The sequence below is a fragment of the Pterocles gutturalis genome, unplaced genomic scaffold, assembly GCF_000699245.1.
Source record: "Pterocles gutturalis isolate BGI_N339 unplaced genomic scaffold, ASM69924v1 scaffold8266, whole genome shotgun sequence".
Taxonomy (NCBI): domain Eukaryota; kingdom Metazoa; phylum Chordata; class Aves; order Pterocliformes; family Pteroclidae; genus Pterocles; species Pterocles gutturalis.
The window spans coordinates 8,107-31,153 of NW_010102956.1; the positions used below are offsets into that span (position 1 = coordinate 8,107).

Sequence of the window (23,047 nt, forward strand, 5' to 3'; positions counted from 1 at the left end):
CCCCCAGCCATAGAGCTTACAGCAGGTTTTCCAGCACTAAACCTATCACAGCGATGGTTTTCAGCTCCGAAGTGGCTCTGCCTCCTCGCAACAAGGGCAAATTGTGCCAGGGAGCCGTCATTTGAGCTAGACTGAGAAGCTGAGCTCTTCGGTTGATTGAGGCTTTTAAAGTTTCTGTTTATTATTGATAAGGTGACGTAAAGAGGACATGGAGTTGGACATTGTATTGTTTGACCTGGCTGGAGATCAGTCCGGTTCTCTTATAGATTTAAACTTCAGCCCCGTGTGTCTGTGTGATATCAAAGTCCTTTTGTACTGCACAGCAGCGCAGTGGGTTAGTGAGGCTGGATAAACACCGAGTGAAGGCTGGAAGTTCAACAAGCCCCTGTGAAATCAGTGTGCCATCAAGCCCTAGGAGGTTGACTAAATTCCAAGAATTTAAAAAATAACGGTGTAGTGCATTAGCAAGGAGGATTAACTGAGGGATATGTCCTTATGCTGGTCATCTGTTTCAAAGCTCATGCACTGCTTGCTGATTTTTTTCCTGATCTCTGCCAAAAGCTCTGTAAATCCGGCAATATTTGAAAATGGGGGAAAACTAGTCAATGGTCGTTGGATGCCTACATACTCCAGCATGATCACAAACATGCCCAAAGTCAATTATTAGGAGTGTCCAGGCCAGGAGAGCACATTTCCCACCAGCAATGACACACTTTGTGTCCATGCATTTGCTGCTGACACAAGATTGGTCCTGAGCTGTGATCCAAAGCCACCTTCATAGAAAAACCACAGCTTTGGGGTCACAGGGAACTGCTCAGATGACAGTGCAAGAGAAGTTTGGTTTGATGCTGTGACTTTTGCTGTGCTTTTCTCCCTGTTTTTGTCCTAAGGGGCTGTTTGTGTCCTGCTCACGGAGTTACAGCCCGTACGTCCCATAGCGAGGCGATCTGCATCTCTGTGCCCAGACGCATGTCTCGGTCCTTGTCCATTTTCAGTGAAGGTGTGGGACTGCTCTTCCCGAGAGCATCGTCTGCTCTGACCAGCTCGGAAATGCAGGACAGTTCGTAGGGCAGGAAGGGGAAACGCGTGACACACATCCCACCGCCTGCCCCCATGCAACGCCTTCCCAGGGGGATTCTGTGGGTGACTTGACATCTTCCTGCGCCAAGAGCTGGCTCTACCTGGGAGGGATGCCCAGGCGGCGGGTTTCTACCTCTCTCGCAGGATGTATTTGCCTTTCCGGTCCAGGTTGGTGCTGAAGTGGATGGAGAACCAGAGGAATGAAGTCAGGATCATCCCATAAACCTAAAAGGAAATAAATGAGACAGACAAACAATTAAACCCTGAACTGACTATGGTGCTCCATCTGTGCAAATAAGCGATGATAAATATTGCCAGTGAGTCCCCTTGCCTCTTCTGGATTTCTGTGTCAGGATGTCACATTTTCCTTTCTACTGTTTTCCAGTAAAATAGTGAACACCAAATCCAACACAGGAGCAAAAATACCCTCAACATATAGTTACAGCATCTGATTGGAATTAACATAGTATGGCTCAAACCCAGTCCTAAAAATACCAAGAAATGAGACGAACCCAGGAAATTTGGATTTCAAATTCCTGCCACAAAACATTCCTCTACGCAAACATACATCTCTCTTGTAATAATAGCATTTTGTAAAAATAACGTAGGGAGAAAAAACCCAAACCTCATGTATAGTTTGGAGTAAAAAACCCAACGAAGACAGTATACTTCCTCTGTACTGTGATATTCTGCCTGGTGTATCACACATCAGGATTTACACAGGCAACATATCAAAGGTAGGGCTGCTGTGGGAATGATAACAACGGCTGGAACAACGTGCTCCTTCTTCAAAGTTTGCCATAATGTGCCTTTGCCTTGTGGCTTGATCTGGGGACATGTGTGCATTGTTGGCCGAGGGACAGTGACATCAGAGCAGCGATAGCCCTCATCGCGCGCTTCCTTCGCATCCTGCCATCACAATAGTGAACTCTGCAGCGAGATTTCCTCTCGCAGGCGCTTCAAAGGCAGCCGCCTTATCTGCCTACAGCACCAAGCTGTGAAAAAAGATACAGATAATACAAACGCTCATGCTTCTGTCTGAATATAGCTGCAGTGACATTCCTCCTATACCTGAGAAAAATTAGAAAGCGACACCAAATATTCACACGTGACTTTACATTTTTAGCCCCGTAGCAATGCCTGATGGTTTTCCTCATTTACTACCAGCAGTATAAAGTACTAAAGTGTTTGTTCCTCTGGGTTTTGTTTAGATAGAGAAGAGTCTTCTGACCTGTCACTGTGCCAAGGCAGACACAAGTAGAGCAATCTCCAAATACACATTCCGTCGGGAAAGGTCACCCCAGCTGGGGAGCAGCATGGAGATATCCCAGGAGACCAAACTCCCTTCATGGTGGAGATGCATGTCTCCTGGAATATTCTCTTTTCTGGCATGCTTCACCACACGTGTCGAGGTGATTACAGCAATACACCTCTGCCAAGCGGTGGGTGGCCATACAAGCATGTTGTTTTAATTAGCAGTGCTCTCCTGCTCCCAAGGGACTGTCCCCACACAGCCACCGAGCCCCCACGCTGCTGAAGGGGACACTCTTCTTGCAACACTTCATTTTTAATTTAGTTCTCCCCAAAATAAGACTTGCAAATTCAGCACACACCCTTTCTATCCATGCCATCCTCAGAAGATGACCCACCCCTCCTCTGCAAGATCCCCCTTAAAGCCGGCACCTGGGAGCCCAGGCAACGTGCTCTGCTCCCCTCCTTTGCAGCCTGCTCCTGAGCTGGAGGCAGCCAGTGAGCACCAGGCAAGGAGAAAGCATCAGTTTTCCTGAAAGATGGAGCTTTTGCTGCATCTCCTTTTCCACAATTGCTGCTGTCTTCCTACCTGACCCTATTCCTGCAGGAAATCCCCTCCAGCCATCAGCCTGGCCAAGACAGCTCCCGGCCCTTTCCTAATTTCCATGGTGGAGTCCACCACCACTTGTTTCTTTGCTGCCAGTCTCCAAAATCATCCCAAATCCTAGCTCTGTGGGTTGATTTAGGATACACCTCCCCTCCCTCTTGGGGCCAAAATGCCAAGGAACAGACATAGCTACCGTGAAGCCGATGGTGACACCCAGGAGCGTGGAGACGAAGTTCATGTGCTTCTTCAGGAAGACCTGGATCTCCTGCAGGCAGTCCTGGGAGGAGAGAGACACTCCTTGCAGCATGTCAGCAGCTTGGTGGGGAGCTTCATCCCCCCCAAGAGCACATGCCATGACCTCGGATAGAAACGGAGGGAAGAGGGGGATGCAGCATTGCATGGCTGGAACGCTCTGTGGGCAGCTCTCCTTTTTTTCTGCTGCTTGCTGCAACTTGGGAAGAGAAACACCTCCGGTATATTTTCTGTTACTACAAAACCTCTACGATTTTCTTGGTATGATGCCTTTCAGACTGTGGGGGATCTGTGTGCGCACAGGTAAGCGTGGTCATGCACAAGCTTTTTCCTTTCCACCCACCGGAAAATGGAAAGAGAGAAATGAAAGGATGGAAAAGCAGAGCACACCATGCTAAATACATTCCCTAAAGATACTAACGAACAGCTCGATTTTGCAAGGTGGTGTGAACATTAATATACATCAGCCTTAAGTGTGCCAGCAGCCCCACAGAAATCCAGGAGGTGCTAGCCAAGAAAGCCATTTCAAAAATGCAAGAGCATGCCCTTGGTGAAGTGATCCGCAGGGTGAGGTAAGAGTGCTCAAAGCCAGAGAGTGAATGGAGTGCAGCCACCAAATCCTGTGCTTCCTGGGGCTGCAAAATGCATCCTCCCACCCACTGCCCCCAGCTTGCAACCAGAGGAAACACAAACCATCAGCGAGGGGCTGGGAACAGAATCACCCCTACAAATCCTGGTTTTGCTCTGCTCTCCCTTCCTGCTCTTTGAGCCGAGCTCAACCTTGCTTTGGGATGTGACATTCCTGGAGGCAGGGCTGGGAAACACTACTCCAGGGGCTGCCACGTGCCTGTGCATCACGGCGTGCTGTTAGCATAGCACTTGACGTCTTCGCCTAACAACTATGTTTTTGTACCGCTGTCGCAACGTGGTTTTGTTTTTCTTAGGAATAACATACTTATTGATGCTGGCAGCTTTAGCTACTTCAGCTGATTTGGCAACTACAGTGGAAAAAAAAATTCATAGAATGGGTTTGCTCAGAGAGTGTGAAGTCTACGTTGTGGTTTCAGCGCAGAAGCGGTCTAATCCTGGTGGCTTCTCCCGCAGCCTCACTGGGGCACTGCAAAGAGGAGGAAGGAAGCATCCTTGGTGAAGCTACTGCTGGGCATCATAATCCTGCCTCAGGAGTTTCTCATTTTAATACCTATTTAATGCCCTGAAAAAAAGGAAATTCAACATTTGCTCTTAGTGGGACACTTTTTAAGCTTCAGAAACTAGTGTCACGCGGAAGAGTTTAACAGTTTTCCTGAGCTCAAACACATGTCTGTGATGTCTCACCCTCTCTGGACACGTCAGAAACGAGGAGGAAGCTGGAGGAAAGCGACAGGCTGCAAACACAAGCATTCCAAAGGCTTTCTAGAGCTGCAAAGAAACCACACCTGCAGGTCTGAGACCTGCTGACCCACCGGGGCTCCTCCAGCACGTGAGATGCCTCCTTATTCAAACAACAAACCCCAAAAAACCAAACCCCAACCCACAGCAACGCCAAACCAGGACAAAGCCACAGCTTTCATCAAACACTTGAACACAACCCCACTACAGGGTGGAAGAAACCTTTCCCTTACCTGTCGCGCATTGTGCTCCTGGCTGGGCGGGCACGTCTTGTTCTCGACGTTGGCCGTGTCCCCAAACGGAGAGTGCTTCCCACAGCACAGGAACTGGAAGAGACAGAGAGATGTGCCAGCGCTCTCCCCTCACCACCAGCAGTGGTGTCAGGAGGTGCTGGCGATGGGCCCCCCGGCAGGGCTGTACAGCCAGGGATGCCAGAAGCGAAGCACGTAGGGATGCAATCGGCAGCTGTGGCAATGGAGGTTAAATTTAGAGGAGGTGGATGGATCTGGCCCTAAAGCTTGCCCGTGCCCCTGCAGAACCGCTGCCTGGGTCTGGGGCCAAGCCCTCCCTCTGCAGTCACACCAGCTCTCGCAGTGGTGGCTCTGGAAAACCCAGGGATGCACAGACTCATCCTTCCCATGCAAAAAAAGAAGCAGAAGGACTGCTTCTCCATCAATTAAAGTGGCGAAAATAAGCAACTGATGAAGCTGGGCATTGTGCCTGGTTCTCCTTGCAAAGGGGGGCTCTGGGTACGCTGCCCCACACCCTGCAGAGCCACCATGGTCACAGCTCTGAGGGCCACCACCATCAGTGCCATGAGAAACATCTGCCCTTTTCTGCATTTGGAGAAGCACAGATGAAAGCAGCTTCGGAAAGTACACATTATGATTATTTAAGAAAACACAGAAGGATAAAGGGAGTTGCGTGGGAGGTGTCTGGAAACAGGCGAGTGAGCTGATCTTCCCATCCAGCCATGAACTCGCTGCCCAAACAGTCCCTACTGCGCCAGGAGACGGCGTCTCCTTTACTCAGTGGGGACTCGGGAGTTTCTCACCACAGGGGACATCCTCATTCATCTCCTGTGGCTTTGAGGGCAACAGCCCTCACCTACCTACTGAGCTAGAAAAGTCCCTGTGCCAGCAGCGTCCTGGGCGGTGGTTTTTTGGAGCTCCAGCATTGCAAGAGGCCATGTAACCTCCAGTACTCCTCAGCAATAGGCTCAAGGGTAAACAGAAATAAACCAAATCCAAATATTTCTGCAGGATGATCTGGAATTTCCCCCCTCTCTCCACCTGACTGGGACAGCAGAGAGATGTCCATCCACTTTCTCATACCACAGACAGGGAGCACAGCCTGCTGAGACAGACAATATGTGCATCAGCTATGGTACAGAAGCTTTAAAGATGTCGCACCAGAGTGATGCTCAGGTAGGTTGCCCTTTCCTCCTGTTGATAATCTGGTTGGTCAAACCTGGGAAAGGAAGAGTAGGAAGGGAGGAGCAGACTTCGCAGTGGGCTGAAGGACCCAGTTCCCAAGAGAAAATGGCATTGCAGCATCCGCAAGGCAGAGCACGGGCGTCAGCCCCAGCCTGCCAAAACCATCAGGAAGATACCCCAGGGCAAGGTGTTCTGCTGAAAGACAACTTACTGCTTCGTGGATGGCAGTCAGCTCATGTCTCCTGAAGCTGGAGGTGTTCCTCCTCACCTCCTCATACACGAGATCGTACATATCCATCATGCTGTCCTCCACCTGGGATGAAAAAAGAGATCTGTACACACAAAACACTGACTGTGGTAATCTCTGGGGGATATATGCTTCTCTTGCATCCCCCCAGAAGGTCTCCTAGGTATAGCAAGACAAGCATGAGCTTCATTCAAGGTCAGGTTGGATGGGGCTCTGGGCAACCTGATCTAGTGGAAGGTGTCCCTGCTCCCTGCAGAGGGTTGGACTAGATGACCTCCGTGGTCCCTTCCAACCCAAACTATTCTATGATTCTATGAAGTAGTGCAGCTACTAAACGACTACCATGCAGCAGCCAGAGCTGGTGTATGACCCACCACGGGGCACCTACGGCATGATGAGCCCCATGAGAGAGGCTGCGATGCTGCACAGGTACCACCTTCTGCTGTGCGTGGACCCTTTGGCATCACACCAGGGTCTCACCAGCTGATGGCTGGAGTTTTTGGCCAGTTTTGGATTTAGGGTCAGAAAAGAACTTTGGTGCCTGTGACTGGTGTCCCTCCAAGTCCCTCTGCCCGGCAGGGCTGACATCATCATGTCCTGCTGGGGGACCGTGAGGACAAGCACACATGACTGTGAGGTGCTAAAATAAAAAGATGAGAGGACCTCCGATGGCTGGTGTTATCCCAGTGATGGAGGAGCTCCTCCAAAAAGAGCCAAAAAAATAAGAGTGATTCAGTGGTGAATCAGAGGCTAAATATTTACCAAACGTGTGAGAACTCGCAGCTTGACAGATCCCAGCCAGCTCCAGCTCAGCTTTCAAAGGGAAAAAATATGACAACTGCCTTCGGTGCCTGGAGTCAAAACCTTATTTCTTCCTTTTCTTTTCCCTCACTTCTCACTAGCATCGATCCAAGTGGGACGGCGAACAGCGCTTGGCTTTCAGGAGGGAAAATCGATCCTTGGGACAGCCGGAGCGGGTGCCCGTGGGGAGGGATGGGTGCCCCGGGAGCAGAGCCACCTCTCAGCAGGGCTTTTCAGCTCAGTCTTAATGGGTTGTGCTTGGAAATTACTCTGGGGGAAAAAACCCCACCAATTCTGTGTGCTTGGGGGTAAACCTGGGATCATTCTAGGGGATTACAGTCATCACTGTCATATTGCTCTACCCTGCCTGGTTCTCTGAAATGCAGGCAACTAATGGAGGATGATAACCAGGGAGGGGACGGAGGGAGGTTGAAAAGATTACTTGTATCCAAGTCAGCTCTGTGCCACCAGAAATAGTTGAAAGGCTCATATCAGAAGATCAGCTATCAACATGACATAGAAGTGGAGGGGCTTGGGAGCTTCTCTGCATTTATCTGCAGCAAAACTGCTGTGTACCCCCCATGTCCATCACCCGTCACAGAGCGATCAGTAGGTGAGGCAGGAGCAACCCAGCTTCAACAAGAGAGGTCCGATGATGGACAGGGCACAGATATCCTCAGCCAAGGAAGAAATCCTCTGTAGCAAGGTGTGTGACGACAGGCGAGGAGGGAGAACGCTCATTTTGTCACCCCCCTGTATCAGAGTGCATCAAGAGGGACGGCTGCAGCAGTAACACAAGATCTCTGGCAGACTCGGGCATCATCCTTCCCCTGAGCAAACCTTAAACCCCAATAAACAGGGAAACATCCAAGCTTTTCTGACTTCTTGTGGGACATGAAGTGGCTTTCCAGCAGCAGCAGTTAAATAGAAAGAGGGTCCATTTCCCCTGAAGAACTGGATTAAGAATAATGAAAAAAGAATAATCTTTTGACTTCTTGTAGCCTCGTGAAGAACAAAACAGCCACCTCTGTAATCAAAAAAAAAAAAAAAAAAAAAAGGGCTTCAGGCGAGGGTTGAAGGATTGAAAGCAATCTGGAAGGTTAACATTAAAGGTCTGCTGAGCACTGGGCCAGGACATGCTGGGACAGGCAGTTTTAAGCCCTCTGCCTTAAACCAAGGTAAGAAGGTAAGATGAAACTTTGTTCAGTGATGTTTCACCTGCAAAGACTGCCACAGGGTCCCTGGCATCAGAGCAGGCTATGGTTGCCACCAGAACCAACTCACCATGCAGGAGAGTCAGAGGTTTGTTCTGATAATATGCCTCAAGCCCCAACTAGGGCTGATGTTCTCAGCAGCTTCTCAGGTGGTCATGGTGCACTGAGCAGGCTGGAAGGAAGGCAGGTGAGCTGCCCAGATGTTGGCAGCTGCCATGGCTGCATGGAGCCACGAGAGGATGGATTTGCCCAGGAGAGCTCCTGCCTCATGCAGTGGCGAGTGCTTGCACTTTCCTCCTTGTTTTATGTACTGTGCAATGACACCAAACATTGAGAGCAACACTGTTTGCAGGAAAAGAGTGGCTAGGAAAGAACTGAAGGAACACGATTGCCATACCAAAGCTATGGTAGAAAATTATCCCAACTGTTGGAAACAATAAGGGAAGAAATCACAAGCACTCATGGTTTCACAGCCAGCTCAAGTACAGTGATGGTGATGATGATGATGAGAGCAATCTCCAGGTACATAATGAATACTGAAAACTTCAATTGCACCCTGTTTCTGAGCTTGTTTCTCAGTTATTCACTGTTCTTTTTTCCTTTTTTTTTTTCTTTTTCATTTTGTTAAGCAGCCTCCGAGAACTGAAAGCACAAAGGATTAAGTGCAAAGTGTTTTATAGCAATAATTTCCTTTTAGAATGTGTGTCTGGGCAAGCCTAAGAGGACCATTTGCTGATGAGTTGTTCTCAGCATTTCTATCTAGCAATTACATCTAGCATTTATATCCAGCTATTATCTGAACAGCATTATTCAGGTCCTGGTAAGGGAACATCAAACTTCAAAACTGCTTTTTAAAGAGTGAATTGACTGTTATTCCTCCACATCACCTTTCTGATTTTTGCTAGCATCATTTGATTCTGGAGGGGAAAATTGCTGTCTTCATACAACACTGCAGCCTGTTTTCAAAGATTACTGCAGACAGCTTTCTCATTTAAGTATTTCAGAGTTAGGTTTGAAGTACTAAATCTCAGTACTTATCACCAGCTGTCTCCTTCTGTGCAGGAGATCATGCCACAGAGCATGTGAGAGGTCTGGTTTAACAAGGAGACATACAAGAGCAAAAAAGATCGCACTAAGGAATGATCATCTCAGCAGCTTCTCTGCCTGGGATGGAGTTATGTTCATACTCAAGTTGCAGCCCAGCTCTGAAGCACTGCTCATGCACGACAGCATCTATCCAGCCCAAAACAGCATGCTAACTCATGCATGCCTAACGAAGTAAAAAATAAAACCTGAAAGCATGACACAGTCACCAGGTGGTTTCATGAGCTATCTATATTTGCAGCATTATTTTATCCAGCAGACACAAGCTCATCCCTATATTTCCCTTTGGTCTGGGACACAACACGGTGAAAGCCAGACTGCAGCGCTGCTTTGTGCCATCCTCAGCAGATCCCCATCACACACTCCACCGCTGGGCAACTTTCAGTCCATTGCCTTAAAATAACTTTCTTTTCTGTTTCTTACACCACGTGTTGGAGAAAAAAAATATTAAAAATAATCAGAGTGCTTTCTGTCACAGTTAAGCAACAGGATGCTTTGTGAGTTTGAGTGGTTACGCTGACAGTGTTAATAACATGCTTTAAGAAAACCACAACTGTGCCCCATCACACAGACTACTCAGACAGTAGTTAGCACCTAATGGACCAATACAGCTGGAGAAGAGAAAGACTGGGCTTCTTTTCAAGAGGTCTTACACTCCCCCCGTGCATTAGCATCCTTATGGTTAGGTGGATTTTCCTGTTCCTAATCACACACAGTGCTGTGAGGCACTGCCGGCGGTTCTGGATGAAGTTCTCCCTTGGAAGGAGACTGCACCTGTGATGCTCGTCAGTAAAAAACACTGAGAGCTGAAGATGAAGCATCAGCTGGGCTTTGGCTTAAAAAAAAGGTTAAGTGATATGGAGGTCACACCTTACAGTCATTCTTTTCCTGGAAAATGCTGGGTGAAATGTTCCAGCTCTAAATTAGTCAAATAATTGCTGCCTCCCATCTCTGTCTGCATTCCTTAATGAAGCATTCATTTACAGATGACACCGATGGGTTGTTGGGCACAACAAATGGAAAATCACCTTCTAGATTGATGCGTCTGACTCCAATCATTTTTCACTTAAAGTACAAGAAAGAAGGAATTTTGAGATTGTTTATCATCCTCTAAATCCTTTATCCCCCAAGAAGCAGAATTTATGACTGCAGAAAGGTGTTTACGCTAAGCCATTAGTGTTCTTGCCCTCGGCTATTAGAAACTAAACCAAATTTCAGTCTTACCTCCTTCAAAAGGATAATTGACATTTTTTTACTTGGGTTATTTATCAAGGAGAGTCTTTACCTGTAACTGGATTTGGAACAGAAAGATCAAACAAGGAGGTCAGCCTTCAGCTCCTGATCCCTTTGCAAGCCAGAGGTGTCAATGAATCCCCTCCCAGTGAATACCTGTGCCCAGGCAACATGAGCTAGGCACTTTGATGTATGTTGGAAAACTCATGTAGACTCATGCCAAGAAGAACAGTCTGAGACATCTTCAGTGACCCATCTTTGTAACAGTCGTTGGACAAAAATCTCCCAGAAGAACTGGAGCTCAAGAACATAGTGAAAGGAGATATCAGGACTGTCTCAAAGACAAGCCCACCTCTCTCCTTTCTGCTCAACAGGAACACTCCTGACATGGCAGAGGAAGAGAAGCACGGCAAGCAGAAGGAGGATCCTCCTCTCCTGTGGCTCTTCATGCCTTTGGGGTACCAAATGGAGCACACGTGCTGCAGCCTCAGAAGAAACTGCGACCTCAGCACTTTGTGTTCTTTCAGCATCACCAAGAAGGATGTGCTCACCACCATCACTCAGAAACATCCCTTCAGTGGCAGCTACCGCAGACTTCCTCGCAAGTCAGTTATGACATGAAACTGGAATAAAGTGGTTAACTCCCTCGAAATCCTTCTTTGCTCCACAAAGAAAAACACTTCTGCATTTTGCTCTCTCTGTTCTTCCCTTTCCTCCCCAGTGCGCAGAAATGCACACGTTCACAGCATGTCAGAAAGGGGAAGGTGCAACTGCTTGGGTTTGGATAAAGCAGCGATGCAACTGCAAAGGGAACAGAGGAAGGAAAATTGCTCTGGCTGCTTTCTCCAGGTTGCAGAACAACTCCCACCATGTGCATGAAGCACATGTTAAGACGGGCTGCCCTCACCCCATGCTAGATCAGGCAGTCATTACAGCGTGGTCCAGCTTTATATTTCATAGAATCACAGAATGGTTTGGGTTGGAAGGGACCTTAAAGATCATCCAGTTCCACCCCCTGCCATGGGCAGGGACACCTCCCACTAGCCCAGGTTGCCCAAAGCCTCATCCAGCCTGGCCTTGAACCCCTCCAGGGATGGGGCATCCACAGCTTCTCTGGGCAACCTGGGCCACTGCCTCACATTCAAGGTCAGGTTGGATTTCTTCCTGGCTGAAGAAATCCAGCCGGTGCTGCAAACCAGAGCAGCCTTTGAGGCCCCCATGGAAAACCACACAAGATACGAAGGTGCTGCTCCCCCTCTGACTGCCAGTGGTCACTGGAGACTGCCCATGTGAGAAGATCCAGATGAGGCTTCCACCTAAATGGTTTTCACCTTTTCTTTCCAATACCTATATATAGATTAGATTTTATAGCTAGATATATTTAAAAAAAAATATTCACTTCCCCCCACTTTCTGGTTTTGCAAGAGGACCAGGCTAATCCTGACCATCTTTTGGCCCATCATTGAGAGAACAAACAGAAGAGAGCAAAAAACATTGTGGAACAAAGAATTCAGGGAAAGTGAAGCCTTACGAAGCTGTTTCTCTCCAGTCCCAGTGCTTCCATCAGGTCCTTGCACAAAACATTTAAAACAGGAGAAAGCGCTGAGCTGTTTTGCTGCTCACCTGCTCCTCATTTCCCATCTCCACATCCCAAAACAACAGCAGAAGTCTAGCTGTATGGGCGCTATACGTCCCACCCAGCCAGCAGGCAGGGGACATCACAGCCATGTGCTCAGACAAGCCATAAAACCAAACTTTAAGTATTTAATTCCATTTATAACAGAACTACAAAACCAAGAGGCTGCCAAGGGCCCCCACTGATCCTTTGTGCTCCCATCATTCAGCCACACGACCCAGCAATTGATGAACCTCCCAACATTGTGGGCAAATTATCTCAGCCACCCCTGCTCTCTCAAACCAGGGCCAGGCAGGGACTGCTTCCCAACAGAAAGTGTTAAAAAACCTTGAAAACTGTTTTAACTTCAAAAGAACTGTGTCAGCAAGAGAGCCAGCCCCAGGGCAGCACTGTCCCCTCTGAGTAGCCCCGCTCCCATCAGCACCCTAGAGCTGCCCGAAGGCTGGATGTGCCACGGTGATGGTGACCATCCGAGTGGCCTCAGGTACCACGGCTGATGCTGCTGGAGACGAGAGCTCCAGCGAATGCTCTGCCACGGAAAGCAGCAGAAACAGGGTTGCACGGGTTCAGCATCAGGGCAGTAATAAATTATAAACCCCATGAGTGCGGACGCCTGCGTGGTGCCTCAGACAAAGGAGGGCAGAGCCTCACTGGGGGAGCGGGCTGTTATTGTGCCATGAGAACGTAAACACAAGGAAAGAGTCACGATATTTAAAAATGCCAAGGAAGGGGGAAGGATTTCCCCCGTTTTGTTTTTCCCATGGGCTCCAGAGACTGGGAAAAGCTCGATGCTTACCTTAAAGTGGTTGTGCCTGGCAGAGTAACAGCAAGAGCAAGGAGGACATCAAACTATTCCCAGTGTTTTCACAGCCAAATCACTGCTTTTGGAAAATGCTCTTGAAAGACAGCCCGGAGTGGCTACAATCCTGATCCAGCCCCATTGAATCAAAACCCAAAAGGAAACAACCTGTGTGCTGCAGGTGTGGTTTCAGAAAGCACCCGAACACACCTTCAGCTCATGTTTAAGTCCCATTAAAGTCTGTAGGGCTTAACCCCACATTTAAGCCTTGCCTTCAGATGAGAGCAACCGGACCTTGTAGGAGTTTACCCCACCACACACCAGCAGCACCAGTGACAGACACAAACACACCCTGGAAAAAACCACAGACTTGGTTTTGCAGTAGAAGACCTCTACAATCTCACTTAAGAAATGATCTGGGAAGTGCTGGGCCACTCCTCGTGTACCTGCAGAAACAAGAGATGCACACACTGGTCTTGTGTGCGCAAAGACAGGATTTAGCCCCCGGGGACCCAGGTGATGCTGTGTCTGGCTTTGCAAAGGTGCTGGTTGGGAGGAAGACCCAAGGACAGCAGAAGAGCAGCACTGATCCCATTTGCAGGGAAGGGGGCAGGGAAGCTGGTCTTTTCAAGAAGGGGCTCCAGGTGTAGCAATGTTCGTTATTTAACAGCTGCAACTGTTAGTTCTGCCAATAGAAAATCACCATCTCAAAAGATACCACCGTGCTCACTAACAAAGCATAAAAGACTTCATTTCTTTCTTTCATTTCCTCTTTCCGAGGAGGGGAGAGCAGACAGGTTCCTCTGAAGAACGTTTCAAGCAGAGCAGGGCTGTGGGAGAACCGGAGCGTGCTGGGGTGGCTTGTGAAAAGCTAAATCCTCATATCTATTCTCCGAGTAGAAGTAGTTCAACACAAAGAGGCTGATGCCTTTCTGCACACATGGAGCTGAAAGCCACTGCTGAAACCCCCTTTTGATATCACCCAGCAACCTGAGGAACCATTTGATAACGAAGAGATTGCCATGTCACTGCCCCCAGTGCCAATCCAAGCGATCTCTTCATCCAAAGGACGTGGGAGATTGGTCCTTTACACCAGAATTATGGGCAACTATTTGCATCAGTTTCAAATTTCAAGCTAACATTTACTCTTGAATGAACCTCTGTAATTAAAAACCTTGTTCTGTTGCACAACTCCTTTCACGTTGCAGTGATTTTATTTTCACCGATCCCCTCTGCCACCCCGACTGCCTTACAGGGCCGGCATCGCAGGGCTGCTGGAGGGATCTCATGAGCTGCTGCAGAGAAGGGGAACAGCAGAAGATGACATGATATTGAAACTCCTACAGACTCTTTCACAGCAGAGACCAGAACGAAACCCCAAGCCTATTTTTGTGTTGGTAGTAAGGGTACTAAAAGTCTTTGGTATTGCAGCTGCAAGGCTACCCTTCCCTCCAGCCTCTGCACGTGGGGTTTGAAAGCAGCAGTTAACAGGCAAGGAGAGAAGGGAAGCTGGGGGGGGGGAGGAAGCAGCAGCCTTCCCCACCAGCTGTACCAGATGTGGCAGAGTCTCTCCTGAGTCTTCATCCACATCCCATGTCCCAGCTGCACTGGGAACGACTAGAAGACCTCACCTAAACGAGCAGCAGTTTGTGGGAAAGGAGCTGCTGTAAAAATAACTTTGGAAAAGAAGACTCAGCTCTTTGGCTTCGGGAACCAGGACTTCCGAACGTGGCTGAAAACCAGCTGAAAACCTCAGCACTTCCGTGGTTGCCACAGCTGTTCATCAAAGGTGCTCATGTGGAGGCCATCCTCCCTGCCCTCTCCTGTATGTCCTTCTGTCATTCCCTTGATGGCACTGCTGGTGCCCATCCTCAGACTTTCCTACCAAGACCACAATTCTCACAAAGACCGCATTTTGGCCAGAGGGCCCACAGGGAGGGCAACCAAGCATGCTCCTCACCCTTGTGGACACCCTTGTCTGTGCTCGGTTGGACAAGGAAAGGGATCAACCCTCTCCAGTGATTTGGGCCAGGCACACGAGGGTTTCACAGGGGTTTGGGGGCTGGCTGGGGTGTTTCTGGAGCTGTGATGGGACAGAGGTGAAGGAGGAGTGTTGGGTGCAGGAGGTGAGGATGGGGCTCAGGAACAAGCCCAGATGGAAAATTCAGAAACATGAGGTGGTAGATGCCCCATCCCTGGAAACATTCAAGGTCAGGTTGGATGGGGCAACCTGATCTAGTGGAAAGTGTCCCTGCTCACTGCAGGGGGGTTGGACTAGATGACCTCCATGGTCCTTTCCAACCCAAACTGTTCTATGATTCTATGAATGGCTCAACACTGCAGCTAGCGGGAGCAGAGGTCCTTCAGCAGCCTCTGGATTGCAAATATTTTCATTTCAGATTTTCCTCCCAGCAGCTGACCTGCCCAGAGAAGTTTTCACACCTCTGCAAGTGGCAGCAGCACCTTCTCTGTCGGCACTGTTGGCGGAGAGGCAAAGTGTTGCTTTGTAAACGGGGGGCAGACCCTAACAGAAAGACTGAATTATACCTGCTGGCAAGATGGGGAGAGGATCTGGGATGTTACTCTTACTTGTTCTTCCCCATTTTCTCTGCAGAACCTACCAAGCAAACATACTTTGGGAATTAGTAGTTTATGAGTTCCTCATTAAAAATACTTTAACGCAGATGGATGGATGAAAAGCAGCCCGAGAAGACAGTACAGAGGAGGTCTGGGCTTCACGAAACCTATTCATTGGCCACAGGGATGGGTCAACAGAGCAGGAATAATTACGATGCTGAACAGAGGGATCAGCCTTTTAGGGTAAAGCACAATAAACCTCAGATTCATGACTCGCATAGCTGGTATATGTTATTTTAAGAATAAAGACAGATGACACTGAGTCCATCTGGGATGCAGGTAACTTGGAATTAAAACACACAGCACTTGTCTGAAAGGATGTGTTCAACAGCTACAAAAGGTCACAAAAAGCAGAAAAGAACGGGAGATGAGAAGATTCATATTTTGTTTACAGTACTCATGTCTAAGAATATAGAATAGTTACAAATAACTCTCTTTTTTCTCCTGTCCTGTGTAGCTTCTCTGTAAGAAGTACTGTAAACAGGTCTCTAAAGGGGTCACAGAGGCAGGAAGGGCATCTTGCTTTCATCATGTTCAAATGACATTTCTATCTACTGCCTCTTGAAAATAACCATCAAAACAATTTTTCAACTGAAAATTTGGGCTTTTCCATTTTAGATGTTTTTCTGTAAGAATGGTCCCCTTTATGAAAGAAATTTAGATTTTTTTTTTTTTTTTTTTTTTTTAATCAAAAGGAGTAAACCACTGAGGGTCTCTGCCACAGTTTGGTGCAGAAGGGAGGGAAGGGAAGGCTCGGTGTTCAGCGCTGCCTGCGTTTGGCACCGTGCCTGTGGGGAGGGAGAGGACAGGACCTACCAATGCCAGCTCCCTGCTGGCATTTCAAAGCAGGACAAGCTGATTTTCTGTCTGACTTTTCACTGGGAAGTCAACATATTTTGCATGTGAAAATTGAAAATTTTTGTTTTAGCCATGAAACTGGGGGAGCAGCCCCTCAGTGCTCTCAGAAACCCTGATCCAAGCACATGTAATGGCCATATTAATCCATATTCAGTTTTGCATCCGCAAATTTTCTTCCTTTCTTGGTAGCTGTGTACATCCCAACAGGCTTAGGAGACACCCATCAATCCAACCAACTACTAACCATGACACATGGGTGCATTTATGGGCAGGGCACTAGAAGCAAAACACTAGGAAAATAATTTGAAGTAAAAACAGATGTAGTGATTAAGAGATATACAGAGAAAGCAATCCTCATTTAAATATTTCCAGAAAAATGTTTTTCTGAATGGCACATCCCTGTATTAACCCAATATACAACTTTTTCTGGCAGCCTTTTTACACCCTACTCCATGTCTGTGGATGAAAATGTATACCTAAATAATTTATTTGGATAACACAATTTCACAAGACCAACCAAACACACTTTCTGGTGCCATTTCTCCTTTCCTAACACTGCTTTTGTTTCAATCTGTCACTAAAAACTTCTGCAGAAGAAGGAGGAAGCTGTGCTCAAGACCACCCTTCTGTGTTGATCACGAAAACAAAATTATTTCCATATTAAATTGTTCGTGTGAAAAGAACAAATTTTGATAGTTTTGCCTGAAATCAGGGAAAATAGAGGCTGTGGAAAGACTCTTTCTCATGGATGTCTCAGCTCTGACTGAATCTGCTTCAGCCAGGTAAGTGTAGAGACAAAAGATGCTGCTGTGCTATCAGCACCCACCCTAACGTTTCCAAAGCAGCTGGACAAATTCACAGAGGAAAAATCCAGGGGGAGCATTAAAGGCAGAGGCACCAGCAGGTGCCACTAGCACCCATCTGAGCCACAAGCTGTTGGCATCTGAAAAAGCACTGCTCTGTGCTCGCTGGGTTTTATCTCCTACTTTGGCCAACAGTGTGCGTGCCTGTCTGAGAGCGGGGACCTTTGGGCTGATCCATATTTCAAAGGATTTTCAACTCCTGTGGCCACTGGTTGGCTCTGGACAGACTTGCTAGAGAAGCAGGACCTTACCCCTCACCTTACCCTTCAATTTGCCCTTTAGACTTCTCCTTCCAAAAGGTCTGGACTTTAATTTTTGCACAGGACACCAAACTGTTATGGGACAGGGCATCTCGTCCCTGAGAAGTGCAATTGCTGCAGTCCCAGAACAGATCGAGGTGCTGGGGTTCTGGTGGAGTGCTCCTCCAGCACAGAATGAAATCCCTTTGGATGCTCTTTTCCTGACACACTGGTCTGCAATCCCCCACAAGGTTTGTAACCCTAAAGGGATGAGCTGGCAGCACCAATGTGACCCTAATCCATCAGGATGATGTTTCACGATGCTGATCACTGGCCAGAGCACTGCAGGGTGCAGTATGTGCCTGGGGATGAGATGGGGAACGACCGGCTGTGTGAAATGTCTATCAAAGCCCCAAACACTTATCTGAATTACTGATAGATAATTTGGACACTTGCCTAAAATATCTGTGTTCTGCTTTCCAAAAAAAAAAAACCCAAAAAAAAAACCACCAATGTTTTTTTGTAAGTCCAAGTCTCTTAAAATGTTTGGTTCTTTTTTTCCAGTGCATATATCCGATAGACCTCGTCATGGACGGCTTAATTTCCACCAGATGTCCCTTTTATGGGAGAAATCATCACTACAAAAAAAAAAAAAATCTCTGTCTGACGAGATGCTGGTGGTATTTCCTAGCAGGCGACGCTTACCTCCGTGCTGTGCGTGTATCTCCAGCAGGCAGCTGGGATCAATCCGCAGAAGGCCAGGGCGAAACAGAAAAATCCCTGAGGATAGAAAGGAAAAATATCATCAGTTACAGCATGGAGGGGGGAAATATCCATTTGAAAACCCTGGTGGGAGGTATTTAATACACTCGTTTGAGCAAGTTTAGTTAAAGCCAGAGCTTTAACACCTTCTTTTAACGTCCTGAATAATGCTAGTTAGTTAAAATAAATCCCATGGATAATAATGTGATTCTCCATCAGGAGCCCTCTAATTGCACTGTGGCCATTTGAAAGAGTTGACAAAAAAAGCACCCAGTTTCCTGCGGAGTGGTTAACCTATTGTGCCCAAATTCTCCTTGGAAAAAAAAAAAAAAAAGAAAAAAAAAAAAAAGGAGAGAAAACCATTATATTTACAGTATGCTCCTTTTTCTGCAGCGGGACCATGTCCCAGAGCAGCACCTCCTTACCCACAGGATTCAATCCCCTGTGTTTAAAACTCAGCTATTGGTTTCAAAGAGGGGAACACCCACATGAATAGTCCATAAAGAATTAAGTGACTGGGATGGAGCAAGCTGCTCTGGAAAAGGAGCTGGACGTCACCCCGTTAGCAAGCCAGGAGCTGCATGGCCAAGCTGCCTTCCTTAAACCAGCACCATCCCAGTCAGACGGAAGGATGACAGAAATATAATCAAGGCCAGCAACTGACCCTGACATGTCTAAACAATAACAGCAACGATGCAGGAGGCAGCCTGACTTTTGTCTTCTTCCCTAGGCTTGCAGGGCTGGAAGTTAGATGCATTGTCTCTTTATGTGAACAAATCTGGGCCAAAAAAACCCCTGATGTAAACAGCTCTTGCCTGTTGTGACAGCTGGACCAAAGGATCTTGTTCACACACAAAAAAAAAAAAAAAAAAAAGGAATAAAAAGTGCCTGTAAAGACTTTGAAAACCAAATTCATCAAATATGAATCTACAGCTTAGTCTTGGAATGGCAAAAGATGATGAATAAGCTCCAGTCGAAAATAATTGCCCTTACAAGTTTTTCCATGAAACTGTCCCTCTTCCAACACGAAGTTATGTAGCAGGGGAAAATTACCCAACTGACTGCAGCTTATTTTAGTTTCTAATTTTTTTCTAAGGCGTTTCAATAGTATGATATAGCTGAAATTGCTTAAAAAAGATTAAATCTTTCATGACAGTTTACCAAATCCAAGTTTATGGAGAGGAAGAAGAACATCGCTCCTACCAATTCTGCTTCACCAAAAAACTTTTGCTTAGTAAATATGGCTTTAAAAAAATAAATAAAGCCCCAAACTCTTCCACATGCAGCAAGAAAGGAAAAATGAACATGAACATGCCGATAAACTGCCTTTTGCTGGTTCCTGTCCATCCGCTGCCTGCTGTGTGTCTCTGCTTGCGGAGACGATGCCCTGCCCAGGGGCTTTGCTCCAGGAACCAGGCTGCCGTTGGCATTTCCCTGCTCTTTCGGGACTGCCTTGTTTCAGGCTCAGAGGCTGGAGAAAACCCTGGTATGGCTCTCACAAAAATGCTTAGAGTAAATATATCTAATCTCTCATTTTATTTTTTGGCAGCTGCCTGGCTGTATAGGTGGTGAGAGCTCCCTTGCTGGGGATAACGGGAGAAATGGGACTCTAAAGGAGAGGAAGTCTGATCAAAAGCTGACGTGACAAGGGGGATACAGGTAGCGATGATGGGGAAGAGCACGGAGGGTGAGATGTCACGAACCCAAGCATGGCACCATCAAGCCCAAGGCTGGCCAGGGTGGGAGGTTCCAGCACTGATAGCAGCATGAAAGCTCTTCCATGCATCATTGCAGTAAGGGTTTAACTGAGTGCACCCAGCATGAACCTGGAGAGTGAGAACACCAGCACGCCAGTGGCACCACCCGGATTTCCCCCCCCCCCCCCGTGCTCTCCCTTCCTTCCTTTACCACCTCCAGCACTTACGACATCTCTCTGGGGCCAGAAACCCTAGCAGATAAAAATCTTCCTTCTCATCTTCCCTTCCTCAGCTGCAACCCCCATCTCAGTCCTTCACCTCCAGCATCATCTCTCCCTTTATTTCTCTCTAGCTTCCCTGGGAACACCGAGATGCAGCCCCTGGGGAAGCAGCCCCTCCATCCAGCCGGTGCAGAGTCATTACACGGCTCCGAGAACATCTTATAAATGAATTATAGGCTGGTTTTCCCCTTGCCAGCCAAAAGGCCTTTGGAAGAGCAATTTTCTAATTACATTAGAAGACATTGGGAGGGAAAAAGAAAAAGGCAGCGTGTAGTCTGCATACGAAAAGCGGCAGGGTCGAGGCTGGTTCAGCATCTCCCAGACCCTCGGAGCGCCTCGGAGCCGGTGCGGGCTGCTGCCTGCTCCCTTTGCAGCCACATCAGCCCTGTCGCAGGCCAGACATCAATTACTCTTTTATGAACGACCTTGTTTCCATCCTTGCTGCAAGGAACAATTTATCTTGGAGACACTTGGCAGAATCCGCAGAAACAGCGTCTCCGTCTGTGGGTGGATCTTTTCATTCACCTTCCTGATGCTTTGGTTGCAGGGGTCTGCTTCGGACAAGTGGGGGGTCCCTTGGCTCAGACCAGGTTCAAGAGCTCTGACAAACCCCTGCACACCCAGAGGAGTCATTGATCTGTTTCCTGCTCAGCTCCAGCTGCTTTTTGGGGCTGCTGTGGCCATTGCAAGGGCCAGCTCCCTGCCAGCCTTCCCAGCCCAGGGGTGGGGATGGGGGGAGCTGATTGCTGATTGCATCCATCAGGCTGCATCCCTCCCTCCCTGACCCAGTTCGTCTAACAGCACATGATGGTTTTGCCTTTCCACATCGCAAACACAAGCCAGGGTTCTCAGTCCAAAGGAAGAATACACCCTGGGCTCCAGCTGAGGACATCGGCTCTGCCTGTGCCTGCTCCCCGGGGAGCACAGATGCCTCGCACAGGAGGGAGAGCACAGGAGACAGATTCCTTGCGAGAGCAAGATGCTGAAGCAGGCTGCTGTGTTATTAAGAACACTCCACACACTTGCCTGCAACGATACACCTGGGAACAATAAAGCAAACAGCCTGTGCTGTGTGCTGGCCCTACCAGCACATCACTCTTGGTGAAAAACCCGGTTATATCGGGCACTCACTGAGGCTTTTTTAACACAGAAATTGTTCGGAAGCGGTGCTTGGAACAGCTGCTCCATCCTGAACACAAATTTTGCCCTAGACTAGTATTTTTTAGGCTGGAAAGTTCACGTGTAAGAATTTTATCTGGGATATCTGGCTGGCATGTTGCTGTTTTTTTTTCCTCCCCTCTCTCCATCCAACTCAATACAAAGTACACGGTGCCTTAAACCCCACCAGGGTCTTTGTACAAGCAGCACGGGCAAAACTGCAGTTTTCCTTCCTCGTTCCCTTCAGCAGTGACATGGCCTTCGGGGACCGTGAGAGCAGCAGGATGTTTACATCCAGGACGGAATGCGTGATGGACCACAGCTCACCAAAATGCAGGGTTTGCCAGAACTGGAGGACAGCCAGTAAACCTGTAATTACTCTCCCCATTTAAGAGGAGCTTTGGGGATAATAGTCCAGGATTTTAGAACCTTTTTTTTTTTTTTTTTTATCCTTAAGTTCTCAGTCTCTCGTAACCATCTTCCTCCCAAGCCTCGGTGGATGCACAGTGGTGTCTGTCTGGGCTGGTGATGCCGCTGATGCACCTCCAAAACACGCTCCTCAGATACGTGTGCTTCAACCAGTTTGACCAGTTCTGGTTTCTAACCACTACATACCCATTATCACTGTTAGGGCAGCACCAGTAAGGCCCACAAAGACCTCTCATCTATATGCACACAAACCTCCAGATAGCCAGACAAGGTGAGCACTTATAATTTAAATAGAGAAGAAGAAAAAGGCAGTAGGGAAACTGAGGCAGAAGGAGATGGGATCCACCCAACAGGCCAGGGCAATGTTCCTCTAATCCCATCTGTGCCCCTGCTAGCATTTCCCCATGGTAACCGGTTTACCCAGCGGCATTGTGGTGGATTAACCACATCGATGCAGACATCCCTGGAGCGTGGATGGGTTTCCTACACAGCCACAGATGTCAGGCACCAATACTCTGGTGTCTTCTCTCTTTGATTAGTGAGTGAATTAAACGGTCTTCTAAACAAGACATACGCTTTGCAGGGGAGGAGAAGTCCTTTAAAATCAATAGTGGGAGAAGGTGAAAAATCCTCTCTATTAACAAGCAGGAAAAAAAAAAAAACCTACAAGCAAGAGCACTGAACACTTCTGCCAGCTACAGACCAGCGGGGGTCAGCAGGGCAGGATGTGACCCCAAGTTTCAGACCCCCTAGAGCTGAACCCCACTGCTACCTGCGATTACATCTCACCGCAGCATCAGGGGCTGGCTGTCCCTGCCTGCTTCTCTTACTGGCAGACCAGAGACTAAATATGAGCCTGGGGAGGGGGTAGGAACTGGTGGGGGTAATTTATAGGAACAAGCGCAGGAATTTATAGGAATTTAAGATGCCGATGAGCTGCTTGAACAAGGAGGAGCACAGAATAAGGCTGCTGCTGAGAGCTCTGGGCTATTTCCCAGGGCCCCCCCGGTAATTTCAGCAGGGTTGGGAGGACACGTCGCCACCCCCGCAGTGGTGACAGTGGCTATTCCCTTG

The 23,047-nt window shown here is 48.0% G+C and overlaps 1 protein-coding gene across 1 annotated transcript; it reads right to left on the reverse strand.

The window, feature by feature from the left end:
• Window positions 1-1,209: 1,209 nt before the first annotated feature.
• On the reverse strand, window positions 1,210-18,426 carry TSPAN32 (tetraspanin 32; the record flags this gene model as incomplete). The annotated part of the gene is made up of 5 exons (XM_010086496.1): window positions 1,210-1,305; window positions 3,132-3,215; window positions 4,813-4,905; window positions 6,227-6,328; window positions 18,352-18,426. Coding segments are annotated over 5 exons (450 nt in total), but the record flags the coding sequence as incomplete, so codon positions are not given.
• Window positions 18,427-23,047: the final 4,621 nt, after the last annotated feature.